Source organism: Pogoniulus pusillus, chromosome 25, assembly GCF_015220805.1.
Source record: "Pogoniulus pusillus isolate bPogPus1 chromosome 25, bPogPus1.pri, whole genome shotgun sequence".
NCBI lineage: Eukaryota > Metazoa > Chordata > Aves > Piciformes > Lybiidae > Pogoniulus > Pogoniulus pusillus.
The window spans coordinates 1,380,661-1,401,823 of NC_087288.1; the positions used below are offsets into that span (position 1 = coordinate 1,380,661).

Sequence of the window (21,163 nt, forward strand, 5' to 3'; positions counted from 1 at the left end):
TTTTCTTCTCAGCTATAGCAGAGTCTCTGCTGTGGAATCTTCTTTGCTGTATTCTTCTCAGGTGAAAAGAAGAATTTCTTTAGTTGGGCTGTAATAGAACAAACTTCATGTGCCACAGAAAGACAAAACTGAGTCGTGTTGAGAGAGGTTCTCCTGCCCCTCAGCTCTGCCCTGCTGAGGCTGCATCTGCAGTGTTGTGTCCAGCTCTGGCCCTCTCAGTTCAAGAAGGAGCTCAGGGAACTGCTGGAGAGAGTCCAACCCAGACCCCAAAGCTGCTGCAGGCAGTGAGCATCTCCTGTGAGCACAGGCTGAGGGAGCTGAGGCTGCTTGGAGCAGAGGAGCCTGAGGGCTGCCCTCAGTCTGTGCTAAAGGTGTGCAGGGCTGGAGCCAGGCTCTGCTCAGGGCTGGCCAAGGGCAGCACAAGGGGCACTGGGGGCAAGCTGGAGCAGAGGAGGTGCCAGGGAACAGGAGGGAGAACTTTTTCCTTGTGAGGATGCTGGAGTCTGGAGCAGGCTGCCCAGAGGGGCTGTGGAATCTCCTCCTTTGGAGCCATTCCAAGCCCCTCCTGGCTGTGTCCCTGTGTGCCCTGCCCTGAGTGCTCCTGCAGAGGGGTTGGACTGGAGGCTCTTCTGAGGTCCCTTCCAACCCTTAAGATCTGTGATTCTGTGATTCTGTGCTTCTGTGTGATTTAGGTTTTCAACACTGCATATGAGTTGCTTGCAGGCTAATGATGGAACAGATTAATTACTAGCCAGCAAATGAAAATCATTGAATTGATTAATTATTAAGCAGAGAGCAAATTGTAGACATTCCCTATCATCTCTTTTGGGGGTTGGGGTTTTTTGCTTGATTTTTGGAATGGATTTTCTTGCTCTTTATTGCTGTTTTCCAACCTTGGTTCCTGAAGCCTCTTGTTCAGAACACTTTGTTGCCAAATTGGTTTAATACTGATTTTTGTAAGCAGCCTCTAGAACAATCCCTGCTAGCACAGAGGAGCATACCCACACATTTGTTCCTCTCCCTCCCCATCCACTGATTAAATTAAGCAGATAAGAAGTGGGCCAAATGTGATCATTTAATGAGTTGAAGCCAAAGAAGCCTTCAAATATTAATTAGCTTGAAATTTATCATCATTGCTTGGTTTTATATCCTAATTAAGTAGTTTATTAATACAAGCAGGGGATGGGTTGGGTTTTTTCCTTTGGTGGAGGCAGTGGGAATCACAGCTGCATGTTCTGTTTGGAATGCAGCCTGGTGTTTAGGTTGGCAGAGAAATGGAAGGATAACAGAGAGCTGACCACAGTGACAGTGTGGGTTGCAGTGCATTAGGTAGAGAAGCATAGAATGGTTTGGGTAGGAGAGGACCTTAAAGCTCATCCAGTTCCAGTGCCCCTGCCATGGGTAGGGACACCTCTCCCTAGGCCAGGTTGTTCAAACCTCAGGAGGTTCAACAAGAGCAAGTGGAAGGTCCTGCAGCTGGGTCGAGGCAATGCCAAGCACAACTCCAGGCTGGGCAGTGAGTGGCTGGAGAGCAGCCCTGAGGAGAGGGACTTGGGGGTGCTGCTGGAGAAGCTCAGCAGGAGCCAGCAGTGTGCACTTGCAGCCCAGAGAGCCAAGCAGAGCCTGGGCTGCAGCAGCAGCAGTGTGGGCAGCAGGGCCAGGGAGGTGATTCTGCCTCTCTGCTGTGCTCTGCTGAGACCCCACCTGGAGTCCTGCATCCAGCTCTGGAGCCCCTGGGACAAGAGGGATGTGGAGATGCTGGAGTGTGTCCAGAACAGGGCCAGGAGGATGCTGAGAGGCTGCAGCAGCTCTGCTGTGAGCACAGACTGAAAGAGTTGGGGCTGTGCAGGCTGGAGCAGAGGAGGCTCCCAGGTGACCTTCTTGTGGCCTTCCAGGATCTGAAGGGGGCTACAAAGAAGCTGGGGAGGGACTTTTGAGGCTGTGAGGAAGTGGCAGGAGTGGGGGAATGGAGCAAAGGTGGAGGTGGGGAGAGTGAGGCTGGAGGTGAGGAGGAAGTTGTTGAGCAGGAGAGTGGTGAGAGGCTGGAATGGGTTGCCCAGGGAGGTGGTTGAGGCCCCATGGCTGGAGGTGTTTGAGGCCAGGCTGGCTGAGGCTGTGTGCAGCCTGCTCTAGGGTAGGGTGTCCCTGGGCATGGCAGGGGGTTGGAACTGGCTGCTCCTTGTGCTCCCTTCCAACCCTGCCTGATTCTGTGATTCTATGAAAGCTTCATCCAGTCTGACCTTGGACACCTCCTGGGAGGCTGTGGAGCACAGAATCACTCAATGTGATCACAGCCTCCCTGGGCAACCTGTGCCTGTGTCTCACCACCCTCACTGTGCAGAATTCCTTCCACATCTCCAGTCTGGATCTGCTCTCCTCGAGCTTCAATCCATTCTCTCTCATCCCATCACTCTAAGCCCTTGTCAGAAGTCCCTTCTTGGCTTTCTTGTAGTCCACTTGAGGTACACAAAGGCTGCTGCTGTAACTTCTCCCTGGAGCCTGCACTTCTCCAGGCTGATCAGCCCCAGCTCTCAGCCTGTCCTCACAGGGCACACACTGCAGCCTCCTGATCATCTTCATGGTTTTCTCCTGGACCTGCTCCAGCATCCCAATGTCCTTCTTGTGCTGGGGGCAGCAGAAGTGGACAGTGCAGGTGAGATTTGGGCTCAGGCCCTGTGAAGACGCTGAGAAACGTGATCCCATTTCCCCAGCACTTTGAGAAAGCAGACTCCAAACTCCTCTCTTTAAACCCAATCCTCTCTGCTCCAGAGAGAATGTGAACTCTCACCTCCTGGCAGCACAGAAGTTCTCTTCAGAGACACTAAAGTAATGAGGCACCAGCAGAGGAGGACACAAAGCTTCCAACGAGAGTGAAAACCCTGGCTCCAGAACACAGTTGGCATCGTGCTGCAAAGCTGTCAAGGTTGCCAGTCACCTCTGAAGTTGAGCTGTGTGTGCCAGGCAGAGCTATATTTGCAGCTACATCCACACACATATGGCTGGGTTTGAGGTGGCCAAGTGCTGCACTGGGGGGTAGGAATCAGTACTGCAGCAGTCGCTGACAGGAATGGACACAGAGCTGCTTCCTGAGCTCCAGGTAAGGAGCTACTGGCAGCAGTGTGATGAGTTTGCTGTGCCCACACAGAACCAGGCCTGATGGAGGTAACTCCATGGCAGCAGAGTGAGCAGACTGTGCCAGGAGGCCTGGTCCAGACGGACTCTGCAAAGGAGAGCAACAAGTTAAGGGTGGAGAATCAGAATCACTGCATGGCTTAGCTCAGAAGGCACCTTGGAGATATTCTTCTCCTATCTGCCTGCCATGGGCAGAAGGATCACAGAATCATAGAATCAAGCAGGTTGGAAGAGAGCTCCAAGCTCAGCCAGCCCAACCTAGCACCCAGCCCTGGCCAAGCAACCAGACCATGGCACTAAGTGCCCCAGCCAGGCTTGGCTTCAGCACCTCCAGCCACACAGACTCCACCACCTCCCTGGGCAGCCCATTCCAATGCCAATCACTCTCTCTGACAAAAACTTCCTAACAACATCCAGCCTGAACCTCCCCTGGCACAGCTTGAGGCTGTGTCCCCTTGTTCTGTTGCTGCTTGCCTGGGAGAAGAATCAGAATCATAGAATCAGCCAACCCCACCTGGCTAGGTTAGACTTGGCTGCTCAAGGCCTCATCCAACCTGGCCCTGAACACCCCAAGGGAAGAGGCATCCACAGCCTCCATGGGCAGCCTGTGCCAGACTCTCACCACCATTGCAGTGAAGAACTTCTTCCTCAGCTCCAGTCACCTTCATCCTGACCCCCAGCCCTCAGCTATTGACAGACATTGCTCAGATCCCCTCTCAGCCTTCTTTTCTCCAGACCAAACAGCCCCAGGGCTCTCAGCCTTTCTTCACAGGGAGAAGTTCCAAGTCTCTTCATCACCCTTGTAGCTGCAGAATTTCTTCCTCAGCCCCAGTCTCCCCCTGCTCTGCCTCAGCTCCAAACCATTGCCCTTGGCCTGGCTCAGACCCCCTCAGCACAAGTCCCTCTGCAGCCTTCCTGCAGGATCCCTTCAGGCACTGCAGGCAGCTCTGAGGTGCCCCTGGAGCCTTCTCCTCTGCAGGCTGCACCCCCCCAGCTCCCTCAGCCTGTGCTCACAGCAGAGCTGCTCCAGCCCTGCTCTGGACTCTCCATCTCTGGACTCCCCAGCAGCTCTGTGTCCTCCTTCAGCTGGCAAACAGCCTCCTCGTGCCCCATGCAGCCATTGGGAGCATACTGGATCAGGATGTCAAAAGAGGAAGAAGTTCTGCAAGGCTGCGGTGTTGCTGTGAGCTGCCAGGTCTGGCAGAGCAAACCCTCACTCAGGATCTGCTTAAGGAACAGGAGGAATATTTATCCTCTTTTCCCTCTTCCTGCTTAGCTACTCATTAGTGACTGCAGTGGCCAAAGAACCTCTTGTTGTTGTTGCATTTGAATACATTCTGAAGAGAGCAGAATGATCTGACAGCAGCAGCAGCAGCAGCAGCAGCAGTAGTTTTATTGTGCTGCAGCTTCCTGCAAAGCATTTTCTTTCCCTCTGCTTTGTAGGTTTCTTTCTCATGGCCTTTTAAATCCATTTTGTACTTACTGTGGGGTTTATTTTCTTCAGTTTGCTGGGTGGGAGTAGTCAGCATGAACTGTAGAGTACCTGCTGCTAAGAATCAGAAAATGGTTTGGGTTGGAAGGGACCTCAGAGCTCAGCCAGTTCCAACCCCCTGCCATAGGCAGAGACACCTCCTGCTAGAACAGGTTGCTCGTGGGCTCATCCAGCCTGGTCCTGAACACCTTCAGGGAGGTTGTGGAGCACAGAAGCACCCAATGTGATCTTTGATCCCATTCTGTGCTTCTGTGCTCCACAACCTCCCTGGGCAACCTGTGCCAGTGTCTCACCACCCTCACTGCAAAGAACTCTTTCCCCAGCCCTCCTGTAGCCCCCTTCAGATCCTGGAAGGCCACTCCAGGGTCTCCTGGAAGCCTTCTCCTCTCCAGGCTGCACAGCCCCAACTCTCTCAGCCTGTCCTCATAGCAGAGCTGCTGCAGCCCTCTGAGCATCTTGGTGGCCTCCTCTGCCCTGGCTCTTACAGTTCCCTGTCCTGCTTGTGCTGGGGGCTCCAGAACTGCAGCCAGTTCCAAAGGTGTGTGGCCAGCAGGTCAGGAGAGGTGATTCTGCTCCTCTGCACTGCTCTTGTGAGTCCTCACCCTGCAGTACTGTGTCCACCTCTGGGGACATAAGAAGGGCATGAAGCTGCTGGAGAGAGTCCAGAGGAGAGCCACAAAGATGAGGAAGGGCCTGGAGCACTTCAGTGGGGACAGACTGGGAGAGTTGGGGTTGCTCAGCCTGGAGAAGAGAAGGCTCTGGGGAGACTTAGCCTGCCAGTACCTGAAGGGGCCACAAGAAAACTGGGGAGGGATTTTTTACAGGAGCTTCAAGTGGTAGGAGGTGAGGAAATGGTTTGAAGCTTGAGGAGGGGAGATTCAGATTGGAGATCAGGAAGAAATTGTGTGCAGTGAGGATGGTGAGACACTGGCACAGGCTGCCCAGGGAGGCTGTGGATGTCCCCTCCCCGAAACTGTTTAGCATCAGACTGGGTAAGGCCTTGAGCAACCTGGGCTGGTGGATGTGTCCCTGCCCGTGGCAGGGGGTTTGGAACTGGATGAGCTTTAAGGTCCCTTCCAGCCTAAACCATTCTGTGATTCTGACACTGCAAGTTGTTGCCCAAGGAGGTGGTTGTGGTCCCATCCCTGGAGATAGTCAAAGTGAAGCCTGACAGGCTCTGAGCAACCTGTTCTAGTTGGAGATAATCCCTGCTGACTGCAGGGAGGGTTGGACTGGATGAGCTTTGGAGGTCCCTTCCAACCCAAACCATTCTGACTCTATGGCTCTGTGGCTCTGTGATTCTGTATCCTCTTCTAGCAGTGTATCTGAAAGCTTCTTGGTGGTGACAGAGGAGCCTGGTTTCTGAGTCTCCATGGACCTGTTGTCCAGTTCTTTGTCCTGCTGCCTCTGCCCCTTCCTCTTTCCCTTCTGAACACTTCAGGGAGTGGAGCATCCTTTGTTGCTGTTTGTGTGCTGCTGTGTTAGCAGAAAGTGCCCTGTAGAACATGCACTCAGCCCAGGCCTGAAGTAGAGGACCAGAATTCCTCTAAATGCCTCTCTCACAGCTATCTTCAAGGGGACCTTTATTGCCTTTGACAAAGGAGTGGATGTAAATATTTAATAGGTGATGATGATTCATTAGTACATTATTCCTTCACAGTTGTGTTTTCTTTATCCCAACCTTTACCTGCTGCACCAGCACTCTTCAGGAGAGAGCTGCACTGCTGCTGACACACAGAAACAGGAGATTCCACCTGTTCCTTCAAACCACTGCTGACTCTGTTCAGAGTATGTTCCTAGTCACAGGCTCACAGGGTACTATAGGCTGGAAGGGACCTCCATTGCAGAGAGATGTTGAGGTGCTGGAAGGTGCCCAGAGCAGGGCAGCAAGGCTGGGGAGGGGCCTGGAGCAGAGCCCTGTGAGGAGAGGCTGAGGGAGCTGGGGGTGTGCAGCCTGCAGCAGAGGAGGCTCAGGGCAGAGCTCATTGCTGCCTGCAGCTGCCTGCAGGGAGGCTGTAGCCAGGTGGGGTTGGGCTCTGCTGCCAGGCAGCCAGGGACAGAAGAAGGGGACCCAGGCTGAAGCTGTGCCAGGGCAGGTCTAGGCTGGATGTTGTTAGGAAGTTGTTGTCAGAGAGAGTGATTGGCATTGGAATGGGCTGCCCAGGGAGGTAGTGGAGTCTGTGTGGCTGGAGGTGTTGCAGCCAAGCCTGGCTGGGGCACTTAGTGCCATGGTCTGGTTGGTTGGGCAGGGCTGGGTGCTAGGTTGTGCTGGCTGAGCTTGGAGCTCTCTGCCCACCTGCTTGATTCTCTGATTCTCTCTCCAGCAGATCCCTGTCCCTCTTGAACTGTGTAGCCCAGAGCTGGCTGCAGTGTTCCAGGTGGGGCCTCAGCAGGGCAGAGCAGACTCTGTTTTCTGTCTGATTCATTTGTGCTGCTCTGACTTCTGGCTCTATCCAGTCCACTACTGCAGCTCTGTAACCAGTTGAGCCTTTCCAAGTCAATCAGAGTTTTGATAAAGGAAGAGTTACAAGTTTAGGGACAAAACCTGAATTTTAATTTTGCCACAGCTCTTTTCCAGACAGCAAAACAAACATCAATAATAATGAAGACATTTCAATTTCCCAAAACATTAAGCACAGTTTAATGATGTGTAATAAACTGAGATTCCTGTCCTGTTGTAAATCAAATCAGAAGTCTTCTACTGACTTGATTGGACTCAATGATCTTAAAGGTCTTTTCCAACTGAAATGATTCTAATGGGAAATGAGGAATAATTCTGATGAAGGAACTGGAAGTACCTAAAGAGCATCAGGAGGATGGAGCCAGGCTCTTCTCAGTGGTGTCCAGTGGCAGGACAAGTGGCAGTGGGCACAAACTGGAGCTCAGCAGGTTCCAGTAGACATAAGGAACAAATCCTTCACTTTGAGGGCAGCAGAGCCCTGGAGCAGACTGCTCAGAGAGGTTGTGGAGTCTCCATCTCTGGAGGCATTCCAAAGCCACCTGGATATGTTCCTGTGTGATTGACTCTGGGAGATCCTGCTTTAACAGGGGGGCTGGACTGGATGATCTTCAGAGGTCCCTTCCAACCCCCAGCAGTCTCTCTGTGTGTTTGTGTGACTTCAAAGGGGCTGAAACTCAAACTCACCCCAAAATAATCCTGTTTTGAGGTAAAATCTCTGCTGATTGAGGACCTCTAACTGGCCAGAGGACTTGAGTGTTGAATGTGAGGTCATCTGAGATCCCTGCCTGTGGACACTTTGCCCAACACACGTTGAGAATTGTGAAAGACACTGCAGGGTTTGACATCCAAGTTGCCAGAAGGGCTGCAGCTGTGCTGCTAAACACACCCAGAAACCTTCAGTCGAGTCTCTTACAGATGAGCTCTTCTCTTTCTATCACACTGGGATGTACCACATAGGCAATTGGATGCTTACCTCATCTAAGAGACAGAAGGCAGCAGAAGGGTGTGCTGTGGCCTAATGGCCATGCTGATCTTGGGTTGAAGGTTGGACCTAATGATCTTAAAGAGCTCTTCCAACCAAACCCATTCTGGGATTGAGTGGTTCTCTGATTCCATGGTTATCTGATTCTCTGACTCTATGGTTCTCTGCTTCCATGGTTCTCTGATTCTCTGACTCCATGGTTCTCTGCTTCCATGGTTCTCTGATTCTCTGACTCCATGGTTCTCTGCTTCCATGGTTCTCTGATTCTCTGTCTCCATGGTTCTCTGCTTCCATGGTTCTCTGATTCTCTGTCTCCATGGTTCTCTGCTTCCATGGTTCTCTGATTCTCTGACTCCATGGTTCTGTGATTCTGACTCCGTGGTTCTCTGCATGATTCTATAATGCTCTGACTCTACCCTTTCAGGACTGTCTGCAGGGCTCTGCTTTGAGGTCCAAGTGCTTTTTAATACTCTGTAAGAATTAGCCTTAAGCTTTTGTGGTTTGAGTGACATCAGCTCATCAGGGTATAAGCAGGGTCACGTAGGAGAAGCCCCAGATGAGTGCTGAGGTCAAGGATAACACAGTTCTTGCTGTCCGTGGGTAACTAACAGGTTTGTTTGTTTCCTTCTCAGGGCACGTTGAATCCCTACTGTGTGCTGTGGGATGACTCCAGAACGTAAGTGACCAATGTTTGCTTCTATTGCAATGGCTCAGGCATGCCAGAGTGCTTAATCACATTGAAGTGGTTGGTCAGGAGACAGGCTGGGAGGAGGGCAGGGAAAAGGTACTCTTCCCAGTGTGGAAGTGCTGGGTTCTCCTGCCACTTGGAGATGCATAGTACAGCATCTCAGCAGGAGGAGATTCCTCACAGAGGCATTTTAATCTGCCTTTTCAAGGTAAGAATGTCTAGGAACTGTAGTTCCTTGATGGCGGTTGCTGGGCAACAGGCCAGTGGGAAAACAGTCAGACATAAGTAAGGAGGGCTCCTGCTTCTGTTACCAGGGGGAGAAAGATCATCTTCGGTGTGCTACCCACAGCAGTCTTCATCTTAGACCTGGGGCAAATCTTCATTTCAGCTTAGCAAAGCAAGAGCTGTTTGCCAGACAGTGAAAGCTTGCTGGCAGCCTGCTGCTGCTTGCTTCTCTGGGTGTCCCTGCTGCAGCAAAGGAGAAGATGGTGCTGGGAGGGAGCAGGGCAGGAACATCAGTGTGGTTGGAAAGCTTGCTTCTGTGTGTGTCTCTGACGCAACAAAAGAGAAGATGGTGCTGGGAGGGGGCAGAGCAGGGACATCAGTGTGGTTGGAGAGCTTGCTTCTGGGTGTCCCTGCTGCAGCAAAGGAGAAGATGGTGCTGGGAGGGAGCAGGGCAGGAACATCAGTGTGGCTGGAAAGCTTGCTTCTGGGTGTCCCTGCTGCAGCAAAAGAGAAGATGGTGCTGGGAGGGAGCAGAGGAGCAGGAACATCAGTGTGGTTGGAAAGCTTACTTCTGGGTGTCCCTGCTGCAGCAAAAGAGAAGATGGTGCTGGGAGGGAGCAGGGCAGGAACATCAGTGTGGTTGGAAAGCTTGCTTCTGGGTGTCCCTGCTGCAGCAAAGGAGAAGATGGTGCTGGGAGGGAGCAGGGCAGTAGCACCAGTGTGGTTGGAAAGCTTGCTTCTGGGTGTCCCTGCTGCAGCAAAAGAGAAGATGGTGCTGGGAGGGAGCAGGGCAGTAGCACCAGTGTGGTTGGAAAGAATTCCAAGCTTGTGCAGCTGTAATTTGCTGCATGAATCTTTTCCAGCATCCCTCCCCTTAAAGTCAAGGTGAACTTGGCCTGAACACAGGTCAGGTGTTTCAAGAGGGATCCTGAAATGGTTTAAAGATTACCTTGTACCTTGTTCAGCTGTGTTTTGTCTGTCTTGTGCTGCACACTCGGCTACAGCATGAGAAGCTCTGGTGCTGGGAGTTGTTTAGTCCTTGATTGAGGTTTACATCAGTACCCTGATGGCTGGCAGAAAAGTGACTGTGGACTAGAAATGAGAAACTTTGGTTGTGCTGCTGGAAACCATTCCCAGTCCAAGCAGAGGACCATGGTCTGTGCCTCTGTATCCTAGCAACACCTCAGTGTTCCCCTTCTGCAGGAGGCATGGAACAAAGCACAGAAGCCCTTTGCTCCTAGGGATTATTTTGTACACATGGAGTGCAAAACCTCTGGAACCACAGACACCCCCAGGCTGGCACAGCCCCTCAGGATCACCAAGCCCAACCTAGAACCCTGCTCTGCAAGATTCACCTTAAACCATAGCCCTGAGCACCACATCCAAACCACCCTGAAACACATCTAGGGATGGTGACTCCACCACCTCCCTGGGGGGCTCATTCCAGTCCCTGGCCACTCCATGGAAACTGTCTCTTCCAACCTGGTTGATTCTATGAATCTAAACCTCCCCAGCCTCAGCTTGAGGCCATTCCCTCTTGTTCTGTCTCCAGCTGCCTGTGAGCAGAGCCCAGCAGCAGCCCCTCCAGGCTGTTCCTCCTCCCCTCCTCACAACGTTTTGCTCCCACAGTAGCAGTGCAGTCTTTTCTTTGCCCCTTTTTTAATGCCTTGAATTTAGGAGTGCTGTGTGTTTGGAGCCAGCTCTCTGATTTCCCTGCTGCACTCCAGAATATCAAAGCCATATTTGCATGGAATTAGACTTCCAAAAGGGAAAGAAAAAACCTAGAAGCCATGCTGTGGGTTGAACAATGTGATGAAAAGATTTCCTGCAGGTATTTAGGCTGAAGAGCTGAAGGAGTCACAAACAGATGTACTTTGTGCTTGCCTGCATTCCTGTTGATGTGTATAGAGGTGCTGAGTGTTCCAGGATCAGTGCTGCCTTCACCCTGCTTCAGAGGCTGGCTGGGAAAGGGGCATCTAAAAGTTAAGCTTACACATAGTGCTCCTGGGTCATGGCAACTCTTGAGACCAGGTCCAGGCTGGGGGATGATGAGGTTGAGAGCAGCCCTGCAGAGAAGGACTTGGGAGTGCTGGTGGGGGAGAAGCTGGGCAGGAGCCAGCAATGGGCACTGGCAGCACAGAAGGCCAAGGGCAGCCTGGGCTGCATCCGCAGCAGCCTGGGCAGAGGTGGAGAGAGGAGATCCTGGCCCTCTGCTCTGCTCTGGGGAGACCTCACCTGCAGGGCTGGGGCCAGCTATGGGATCCTTAATACTAGAAGGGCCACAAAAATGATCAGGGGACTGAAGCAGCTCTGCTATGAGGACAGGCTGAGGGGGCTGGGGGTGTGCAGCCTGGAGAAGGCTCCAGGGGGACCTCAGAGCTGCCTGCCAGTGCCTGAAGGAGACTACAAGCAGGCTGCAGAGGGACTGTTTGCAAAGGCCTGCAGGGACAGGATGAGAGGCAATGGTTTGGAATGAGAGCAGAGCAGATTGAGATTGGATGTGAGGAACAAGTTCTGCACCAGGAGGCTGCTGGAACACTGCAGCAGGTTGCTCAGGGAGGTGATTGAGGCTCCATCCCTGGAGATAATCAGGATGAGGCTCTACAGGGCTGTGGGCAACCTGCTCTAGTGGAGGATGTCCCTGCTGAGTGCAGGGGGTTGGACTGGATGAGCTTTGGAGGTCCCTTCCAGCCCAGACCATTCTGTGAGATCTCTGCTGTCAGCTCTAGGAGCAGTCTCTCTTGGATCATTTTGGGCTTGTAGTGCTGTTTCTTTCTGGTTTGGAGCATTTCACTTGGATTCACTCAGGAACAGACCAGAGTTTGTATTCTGACACCACAACTTCTAACTGATCAGGCAAGCTTCATAGTGCTGACTCAGTTCCTACTATTTGTGCCTGAATAAGTAACTGTGTGGAGGGCTGTAGCCTTGGTCAGGTGCCCACCATGCTGCTGGGCTCTTGGTGCTTGTTTTCCTTTTTGTTTTCTTCAGGAATTATCCACTCTCAGCAGCAGGCAATTCAGTTTGATGGATTAACAGCCTGATCCACATGGCAAAGCTTACAGAGCTCTGCTGTACTCGTGTCCTTCCAAAGTGGGGAGTGCTTTGGCATCACCAGGCTTTGGCAAGCATTCTGGAGTGAACCCAACAACGAAAAAGTAGTTAGCTTTTAGTTGGAGGTGCTCGAGGGCTGAGATGGGTGTTTTAAATGCAGCTGTTTGCTTCCAGCAGCTGCAGCCAGCCAGCAGTGACCTCTGATGGCTTTGGCCACCTTTTGAGCCCCTTCTCCCACATCTTCATCTGTAAGCACTGATTGCAGTTCCCTCTCACCCACCTTTGAACATTGCTACTGAATTGCACCAGACTGAGGCACAGGAGGTTCCACGTCAGCCTGAGGAGGACTTTTTCCCCTGTGAGGGTGGCAGAGCACTGGCACAGGCTGCCCAGGGGGATCTGGGAGTCTTCCTTTCTGGAGATGCTCAAGAACCATCTGGATGTGTTCCTGTGTGATCCGCTCTGGGTCACTGAGATTGGATGTGAGGAGCAAGTTCTGCACCAGGAGGGTGCAGGGGGCCATTAGCAGGGCATTTAGTGGGATTGAAGGACACTTACTGGGGTGCACAAGAAGAGCTGTGGCCAGCAGGTCAAGGGAGGTTCTCCTCCCCCTCTGCTCTGGCCTCACTGAGCCGGTGAGGAGCAGCCTGCTGCCTGACCACCTGCAGCTCCTTCCTGCAGCTCTCAGACGTGCTTTCAGGTGGCTGCTGCAAGTGAGGGTTGCCAGTGCACAGCAGACACAGCTTCAGGGGGTCCTAAAGGTTGGAAAAGGATCATCCAGTCCAGCTCTTTATCTGGCACTGGGGAGGCCAGCACCAAACCATGGCCCTCAGCACCGCATCTCCACGGCTCTGACACCCCTGCAGCGTTGGGGACTCCACTGCTGCCCTGAGCAGCCTGGGCCAGGAATTGTTCCCCATGTCCAACCTGAACCTCTCCTGAGGTGACTTGAGGCTGCTGCTGCTTGCTCCAGCCACAGAGACTCCACCACCTCCCTGGGCAGCCCATTCCAATGCCAATCACTCTCTCTGCCAACAACTTCCTAATAACATCCAGCCTAGACCTGCCCTGGCACAGCTTGAGGCTGTGTCCCCTTCTTCTGTGGCTGGTTGTGCCCAAGGAGTGTCCTCACCAGTGCTGAGTAGAAGGGGCCAGAGGAGACCTAAGTGTCAAGCCTCTACATTTCCTGGCTGCTAAGGTCCTTCTGCACTGCAGGAGTGCTTGTAGCTGTTGCACCCCATCAGATGGAATCTCTACACTTCTTTGCTGCAGTCATGCTCACAGTGAATCAGTGTCCATGGGAGGAATTTATCAGCGAGCTCTTTTTCACCACACTGCTTTTCACCAACACCTACACAGCCTGCAGCAGAGCTTCTTGGGCCTGCTCAGAGTTACAGCCAAAGGAGAAAAAAAAAAGGGAAATCAAATTAATTGTTGTTAATAAGTTCCACTTCCCTGTTAATTTTTATTGGTTGATTAATCAGCCCCATTGTTGAGAACTCAATTACTATTTGTTGCCTCTGTGCAGATGTAGGTTTTCAGAACCTAAAAATAGTGGTTTCTTGTAATATCAGGCAATTATCTTCCTGGAACGAGGATGAAAAAGAGCTGCTGGCTGGATCTGCAAGATCAAATGCACAGATTTCCACTGGATTTCTTTCTTTAGTGTATAGTGAGGGCTGAAGATAATGAAACAGTTTGAATATCTGTGGCCAGCAGCTCAAGGGAGGTTCTTCTCTTCCTCTCCCCTGCCCCCTGGTGAGGCCACATCTGGAGTACTGTGTCCAGTTCTGGGATCCTCAGTTCAAGAGGGACAGGGATGTGCTGGAGAAAGTCCATTAGAGGCTAGGAGGATGATGCAGGAATATCTGTGTGATGAGGAAGCCTGGAGAAGAGAAGGCTGAGAGGGGATCTTGTTAATGTTTGTGAATATCTGAAGGGTAGGGGCAAGAAGAAGGTGCCAGGCTGTGTTCACCTGGTGTCCTCTGGTAGCACCAGGGGCACTGGATGCAAACTGGCACACAGGAGGTTCCACCCCAACATGAGGAAAAGCTTCTGTGAGGATGGCAAAGCCCTGGAGCAGGCTGCCCAGAGAGGTTGTGGAGTCTCCTTCTCTGGAGACTTTCAAGGCCCACCTGGATGTGTTCCTGTGTGCCCTGCCCTGGCTGCTCCTGCTCTGGCAGGGGGGGTTGAGCTGGATGATCTCTGGAGATCCCTTCCAACCCCTACCATTCTGTGCTCCTGTGATTGTATAACCCAAGTTTGAACAAAAGCCCCCAGAGTGGTGGAGCTTTGGATTGGTATCTCTGATTCCAGTGGAGGTTCAGAATGTTAGCAAGTCAAAATGGGAGCATTGATGTTGCTGCTCATAACTCACCAGGAATGGTTTGGGTGGGAAGGGACCTCCAAAGGTCATCTGGTCCAAACCCCTGCAGTCAGCAGGGACATGCTCCACTAGAGCAGCTTGCTCAGAGACTTGTTGAGCCTCTCCTTGAGTATCTTCAGGGATGGAGCCTCAACCACCTCCCTGGGCAACCTGCTGCAGTGTTCCAGCAGCCTCCTGGTGCAGAACTTGTTCCTCACATCCAGTCTCAATCTGCTCTGCTCTCATTGCCCTCATGCTGTCCCTGCAGGCCTTTGCAGACAGTCCCTCTGCAGCCTGCCTGCAGCCCCTTCAGGTAGCAGAAGTACTTCCAGATACATGGATCTAAACCTGATTGAAACCTCCTAAATTAGCAACTCTTCTCCCTGAGAAATCCAACATCATAGGACTCATTTTCTTTCTACAAGCATTTGCATGGCAAAATGACCTCAAAAGAAGCATTTGGTTTGAAATGTCTTTGAGGTAATCCCCCAGCTGGTATTGAATTGCCAACCCTGAAATCTTATCTCTGCCTGATAAAGCTGCAGAGCTCCTTCAGACTCGGTCACAACCACCTCCACTTTACATCTGCCATATTTTATCAGCTGCTCCATCACATCTCATTGACCTTTGGCTGCATCTCTGTGCCATGGCTGAGCAGCAGCAGCAGCAGACTGGAGTCAAATCTCTTCCTGCAGCAGTCACTAGAGGGAAGCAAAGACCATCACGTGCCCACCCGTGACGTCAGGCAAGGTCTCCCTGACCTACTGCCAACCTTCCCTCAATATTCAGTCCCCCACCTTTGAAGAAGAGAACTGTTTGGTGGAGAGTCGCCCTCGGGAAAGAAAGGGGGGAAGAGGCAAAAAGATTAACCCAGAAAAACCAACCCAACCCAGAATAAACCACTCAACTCAATCCAAATGAACCCTACCCAAACCAAACTAAACCAATCTAACCCAACCTAATCCTATTGAATCCAAACAAACCCAACCCAATCTAACCCAAAACAAACCAATCCAACTCAACCCAATCCAAATGAGCCCTCCCCAAACCAATCTAACCCAAACTAAACCAATCTAACCCAACCTAATCCTATTGAATCCAAACAAACCCAACCCAATCTAACCCAAAACAAACCAATCCAACTGAGCCCTCCCAAACCAATCTAACCCAAACTAAACCAATCTAACCCAACCTAATCCTATTAATTCCAAGCAAACCCAACCCAATCTAACCCAAAACAAACCAATCCAACTCAACCCAACTCAATCCAAATGAGCCCTCCCCAAACCAATCTAACCCAAACTAAACCAATCTAACCCAACCTAATCCTATTAATTCCAAACAAACCCAACCCAATCTAACCCAAAACAAACCAATTCAACCCAACCCAATCCAAATGAACCCTCCCCAAACCAATCTAACCCAAACTAAACCAGTCTAACCCAACCCAACCTAATCCAGTTGAATCTAAACAAACCCAACCCAATCTAATCCAATCCAAATGAACCCTCCCCGAACCAATCTAACCCAAACTAAACCAATCTAACCCAACCTAATCCAGTCAAATCCAAACAAACCCAAACCAATCCAATCCAAATGAACCCTACCCAAACCATTCTAACCCAAACCAATCCAAACCAAAACAAAACCAATCCAGCCCAATCCAAATAAACCCAAACCAATCCAACCCAATCCAAACCAAAACCAATCCAGCCCAATCCAAATAAACCCAAACCAATCCAACCCAATCCAAACCAAAACCAATCCAGCCCAATCCAAATAAACCAATCCAACCCAATCCAAACAAACCCAACTCAAACCAATCCAACCCAACCAAACCCAAAACAAACCAATCCAATCCAAACGAACCCTACCCAAACCAATTCAACCCAGTCCAAACAAACCCACCCCAAACCAATCCAACCCAAGCTGACCCAAAGCAAACTAATCCAACCCAAAGAAGCAGATAAAGACACATTTCTGCATGGTTGACTTCCAGAGACCATTGCCATACAGAAGAGTGTGTCCAGCAGGTCTAAGGACTCTCCTACCACTTGCTTATCCTCTGCACAGCCCTGGTGAGACCACAGCTGCAGTACTGTGTCCAGTTCTGGGCTCTCTAATTCAAGAGAGAGAGGGAATCTGCTGGGGAGGCTCAGAGGGCGATGAAAGGACTGGAACATCTCTCTGTGAAGGAAGACTGAATGCCCTGAGGCTGTTTAGTCTGGAGAAGAGACTCCTCAACCTCTCTGGGTAGCCTGCTCCAGGGCTCCAGCACCCTCAAACCAAAGAAGTCTCTCCTCATGTTAAGCTGGAACTCCTGTGTGCCAGCTTGTACCTGTTGTTCCTTGTCCTGTCACTGGGCACCACCAAACCGAGCCTGGCACCTTCATCCTGACCCCCAGCCCTCAGCTATTGATAGACACTGATCAGATCCCTCTCAGCCTTCTCTTCTCCAGACCAAACAGCCCCAGGGCTCTCAGCCTTTCTTCACAGCAGAGGTGTTCAAGTCTCTTCCTCACCCTTGTAGCTGCAGAACTTCTTCCTCAGCTCCAGTCTAACCCTGCCCTGCCTCAGCTCCAAACCATTCCCTCTTGGCCTGTTTCTAGACACCCTCAGCACAAGTCCCTCTGCAGCCTTCCTGCAGGATCCCTTCAGGCATCTCTGAGGTCCCCTTGGAGCCTTCTCCTCTGCAGGCTGCACCCCCCCAGCTCCCTCAGCCTGTGCTCACAGCAGAGCTGCTCCAGCCCTGGCAGCATCTTTGTGGCCCTCCACAGAGGTTTGTTTTTTATCAGCTTAAAGTCTGAATGGTTGAAGGATTCTAAAGACAATATTTGTCCTACTTACCATTTAATTTGAACAGCAGATCTTTCATTAAGCTTAAACTATGCAGAATGGGCAAGACCTTAATGAGAGCAATACAAATCTCTATCAAGAGTTAAACAAGTTTCAGTGGAAGGTAATGTGCTAGCAAAGCAATCTCACAGAGAATGCTCTGGTGTTGCAGAGCTGCTCCCTCATGGCTGAATGGATTTCTAGTTGAAAGCATGGGCTGCCTGTGATGGGCTTTTAATGTTCTCATTATCTTGTCTAATAATGGTGAGGAAGAGAGATTCCTTGCAGAGCTAGTTAGCTGAGTGGAATATGCATCTGCATGCATGCAGCCCTAGGCTTGTCTGGGTTAGAAAAGACCTTTCACATCATCAAGTCCAATTTCAAGTCTTAACTCTAGCAGGGCTGGGGCTAAACCCTGTCCCTCAGCACCACAGCTCTGCCTCTTTGAAGCACCTCCAGGGATGGGCATTCAGCCACCTCCCTGGGCAGCCTGTGGCACCTAAACCTCCCCTGATGCAACCTGGGACCTTTTCTCTTGTCTCATCACTTGTTAGCAGAGAGAAGAGCCCAACCCCACCCCCTCCACCTCCTTTCAGGTGCAGAGGAGGTTGATTCCCTGTGCATGCTGCAGCAGGCAGGTGCTCTCCTAAGCCTGAAGTGTTTCTAGAGCATCAGAACCAGGGAGTTGTTTTGGTTGGGAAAGACCTTTAAGATCATTGCCTTTAACCACCATGGCTGATGCTAAACCCTGTCCCTCAGCACCACATCTCTGCCTCTTTGAAACGCCCCCTGGGATGGGCATTCAGCCACCTCTCTGGGCAGCCTGTGCCAGGCTTGGAGAACCCTTTGAGTGAGTAAATTCCTTTCAATATCCAACCAAACCTCCCCTGATGCAACTTGAGGCCATTTCCTGAGCTGTAGAGAGCAGTGAGGTCCTCCCTCAGTCTCCTCTTTGCCAGTGGACAATGCAGGTGTCCCTCAGCTGCTCCTCAGAGGCTCTGTGCTTCAGGCCCTTCAGCCTCCTTCTTGTTCCTCCCCAGTTTTGTTCTTGTTTTTCACCAGAATGGCTGCCCAGAGAGGTTGTGGAGTCTCCTTCTCTGTCAACTTCCAAGCCCCACCTGGATGCATCCCTCTGCAGACTGCCCTCTGGCAGGGCAGGGGGTGGACTCAGTGATCTCTGGAGGTCTCTTCCAACCTCTGACACTGTGATTCTGTGCTCATGTTTTTATAGCTGATGTAGACCAGAGAACTCTGATCACACCCAACTTCTTTTCCTCAGAGGCTTTGCCAGTAAATAGGCAAAACCCCAACTCATCAGGCTGCAGGCAATAACACAGACAGCTAAATATCAGAGCCAGTGCTTCAGCCAGAGCTGGAGAACAGCTCCCAAGGCCTCCAGCCCCCAGACCTAGCTGCTGGAATCACTCACAGAATTAAGCAGGTTGGAAAAGAGCTCTAAGAGGATCGAGTCCAACTCATCTCCCTTTAGGCTAGGAGATGCCTGGCCCTTGGGGCAGCAGCCAGGTGCTCCTGGTGTGCCTCTCACCTCGCTGAGGAATCACAGCCTCTCGCCAGTGGCATCGCAGGGAGCTGCAGAAGCCTCCTGTGTAGGTGCATGGCAGGTGAGGAGTGGTGACTCAAGCTGAAAAGGCAGGCAAAAAGCAGCTCAGGCTGAATCACAGAAAGGCTGGCAAAGCCCCTCAGCATCACCAAGCCCAACCCAGCACCCTACCCTACAAGACTCACCTTAAACCATGGCCCTGAGCACCACATCCAAACCACCCTGAAACACAGCCAGGCTGGGTGACTCCACCACCTCCCTGGGCAGCTCATTCCAGTCCCTGACCACTCTCTCCAGGAAAAACTTTCTCCTAATGTCCACTCTAAACCTCCCCAGCCTCAGCTTGAGGCCATTCCCCCTTGTTCATCCTCCAGTTACCTGTGAGAGAGCCCAGCAGCAGCCTCTCCACAATGTCCCTTCAGGTAGCTGTAGGCAGCAACGAGGTCGAGAGAGTGATTGGCATTGGAATGGGCTGCCCAGGGAGGTGGTGCAGTCTGTGTGGCTGGAGGTGTTGAAGCCAAGCCTGGCTGGGGCACTTAGTGCCATGGTCTGGTTGGTTGGGCAGGGCTGGGTGCTAGGTTGGGCTGGGTGAGCTTGGAGCTCTCTTCCAACCTGATCGATTCTGTGCATCTCCCCTCAGCCTCCTCTTCCTCACACTACCCATCCCCACCTCTCTCAGTCTCTCCACTTCAGATTTCTTCTCCAGGGCCTTCCCCAGCTTCGTTGCCCTCCTCTGGACCCGCTCTTGCACTTCCACATCCCTCCTCTGTTGTGCCCCAAACTCAACACAACACTCGAGCTGTGGCCTCCCCAGAGCTGAGTCCAGGGGCTCCATCCCCTCCCTGCTCCTGCTGCCCACAGCATCTTTAGTCCCAGTCAGGCTGCCATTGGCCGCCTTGGCCCCTGAGAGCCAAGCAGCTGTGTGTGCAGGCAGCTGTGGGGAGGCAGCAGGCAGGGTTGGGAGCCAGATGAGAAGGTATTTCCCACCACACTGCTCTGAGTGGAGCTGCTGTATGTCCTGGGCAGGCTGTCCTAGAGCTGCTCTTTGTTTTACAAGCTCTCTGTGCTGCTGCCAGCTCAGGCTGCTGCCTAAATGTCACTTTATAACCCATACAAGTGTTGTATTTTCATTTTGCTCTGCCTGGACCTTTGCATTCTCAGTCTGTTTTCATTAATGCAGTTGTTTCTGCTGCAAAACAAACCCATGTGCCACAAACCCCAAAGGTCACCTTGGGGCTGGGGGGGGTGAATGAATGGTTGATGTTATTTGTGTTTGATTTTGGAAGTACAGGTCACCAGCAGGTAGCTTTGCAGCTGTTACTTTTAATGCTTTGCCCTCTGGATTATTCTTTTGGCTGGTTTTAAGAGGAGGCACCTTACAAATGCCAGCTGATAGGAGTGGGAGAACAACAGCTCCTAAAGAGGACAACTTTTTTGCCAGGTTTGTCTCAGGTCAGGCTCAAACACAGGCACTGAAGGAAGCAGGGGGATTTAGTTGCCTTAAACTTGATGGCAAAGTGTCTTAGGCAGCCAAATGAGAGGTAAGAACTGCAAGGGGTGACTCAGAGCAGGTGAACAAGACACCTACCCTCTTCTTTTGACCAGACTAAACCACAGAAACATTGCTTGGGTTGGAAAAGACCTTTCAGATCATCCAGTCCAGCCATTCCCTACCTCTACCAAGTCTGGGGCTAAACCATGACCCTCAGCACCACAGCTCTGTCTCACAGAGACACAGAAACATCCAGGTTGGCAAAGCCCCTCAGGATCACCAAGCCCAACCTAGAACCCTGCTCTGCAAGACTCACCTTAAACCATGGCTCTGAGCACCACATCCAAACCACCCTGAAACACAGCCAGGCTGGGTGACTCCACCACCTCCCTGGGCAGCTCATTCCAGACCCTGACCACTCTCTCCAGGAAAAACTTTCACCTGATGTCTAAACTACACCTCCCCAGCCTCAGCTTGAGGCCATTCCCCATTCTCTTTCAACCACTTCCAGGGATGGGGATTCAGCCAGTTCCTGCCAGGCTTGGAGAAGCCTCTCAGGGAAGGAGGTTCTTATATAGAGCCTAAACACGTTCAGCAGGTCAGCCTCCTCTACATCAGGTTGCCTTGTTTGGCCTGAACTTGATTATCTGCAGGCATGAGACCTCAACCACCTCCCTGGGCAACCTGTTGCAGTGTTCCAGCAGCCTCCTGGTGCAGAACTTGTTCCTCACATCCAATCTCAATCTGCTCTGCTCTCATTCCAAACCACTGCCCTCATCCTGTCCCTGCAGCCCTTTGCAGCCAGTCCCTCTGCAGCCTGCTTGCAGCCGCTTCAAGCTCTGGCAGGCTGCTGTTAGGTCTGCCTGGAGCCTTCTC

At 51.8% G+C, this 21,163-nt stretch overlaps 1 protein-coding gene across 13 annotated transcripts in view; it reads left to right on the forward strand.

Annotated features, from left to right (window-relative positions):
- ADGRB3 (adhesion G protein-coupled receptor B3) overlaps positions 1–21,163 on the forward strand; it is a 444,111-nt gene that overhangs the window by 258,904 nt on the left and 164,044 nt on the right. For all 13 annotated transcript variants that reach the window (XM_064164125.1, XM_064164131.1, XM_064164132.1 and 10 more), the window contains one exon: positions 8,700–8,743. In XM_064164125.1, the coding sequence (XP_064020195.1) occupies positions 8,700–8,743 (44 nt within the window). The remainder of the gene's footprint in view (positions 1–8,699; positions 8,744–21,163) is intronic.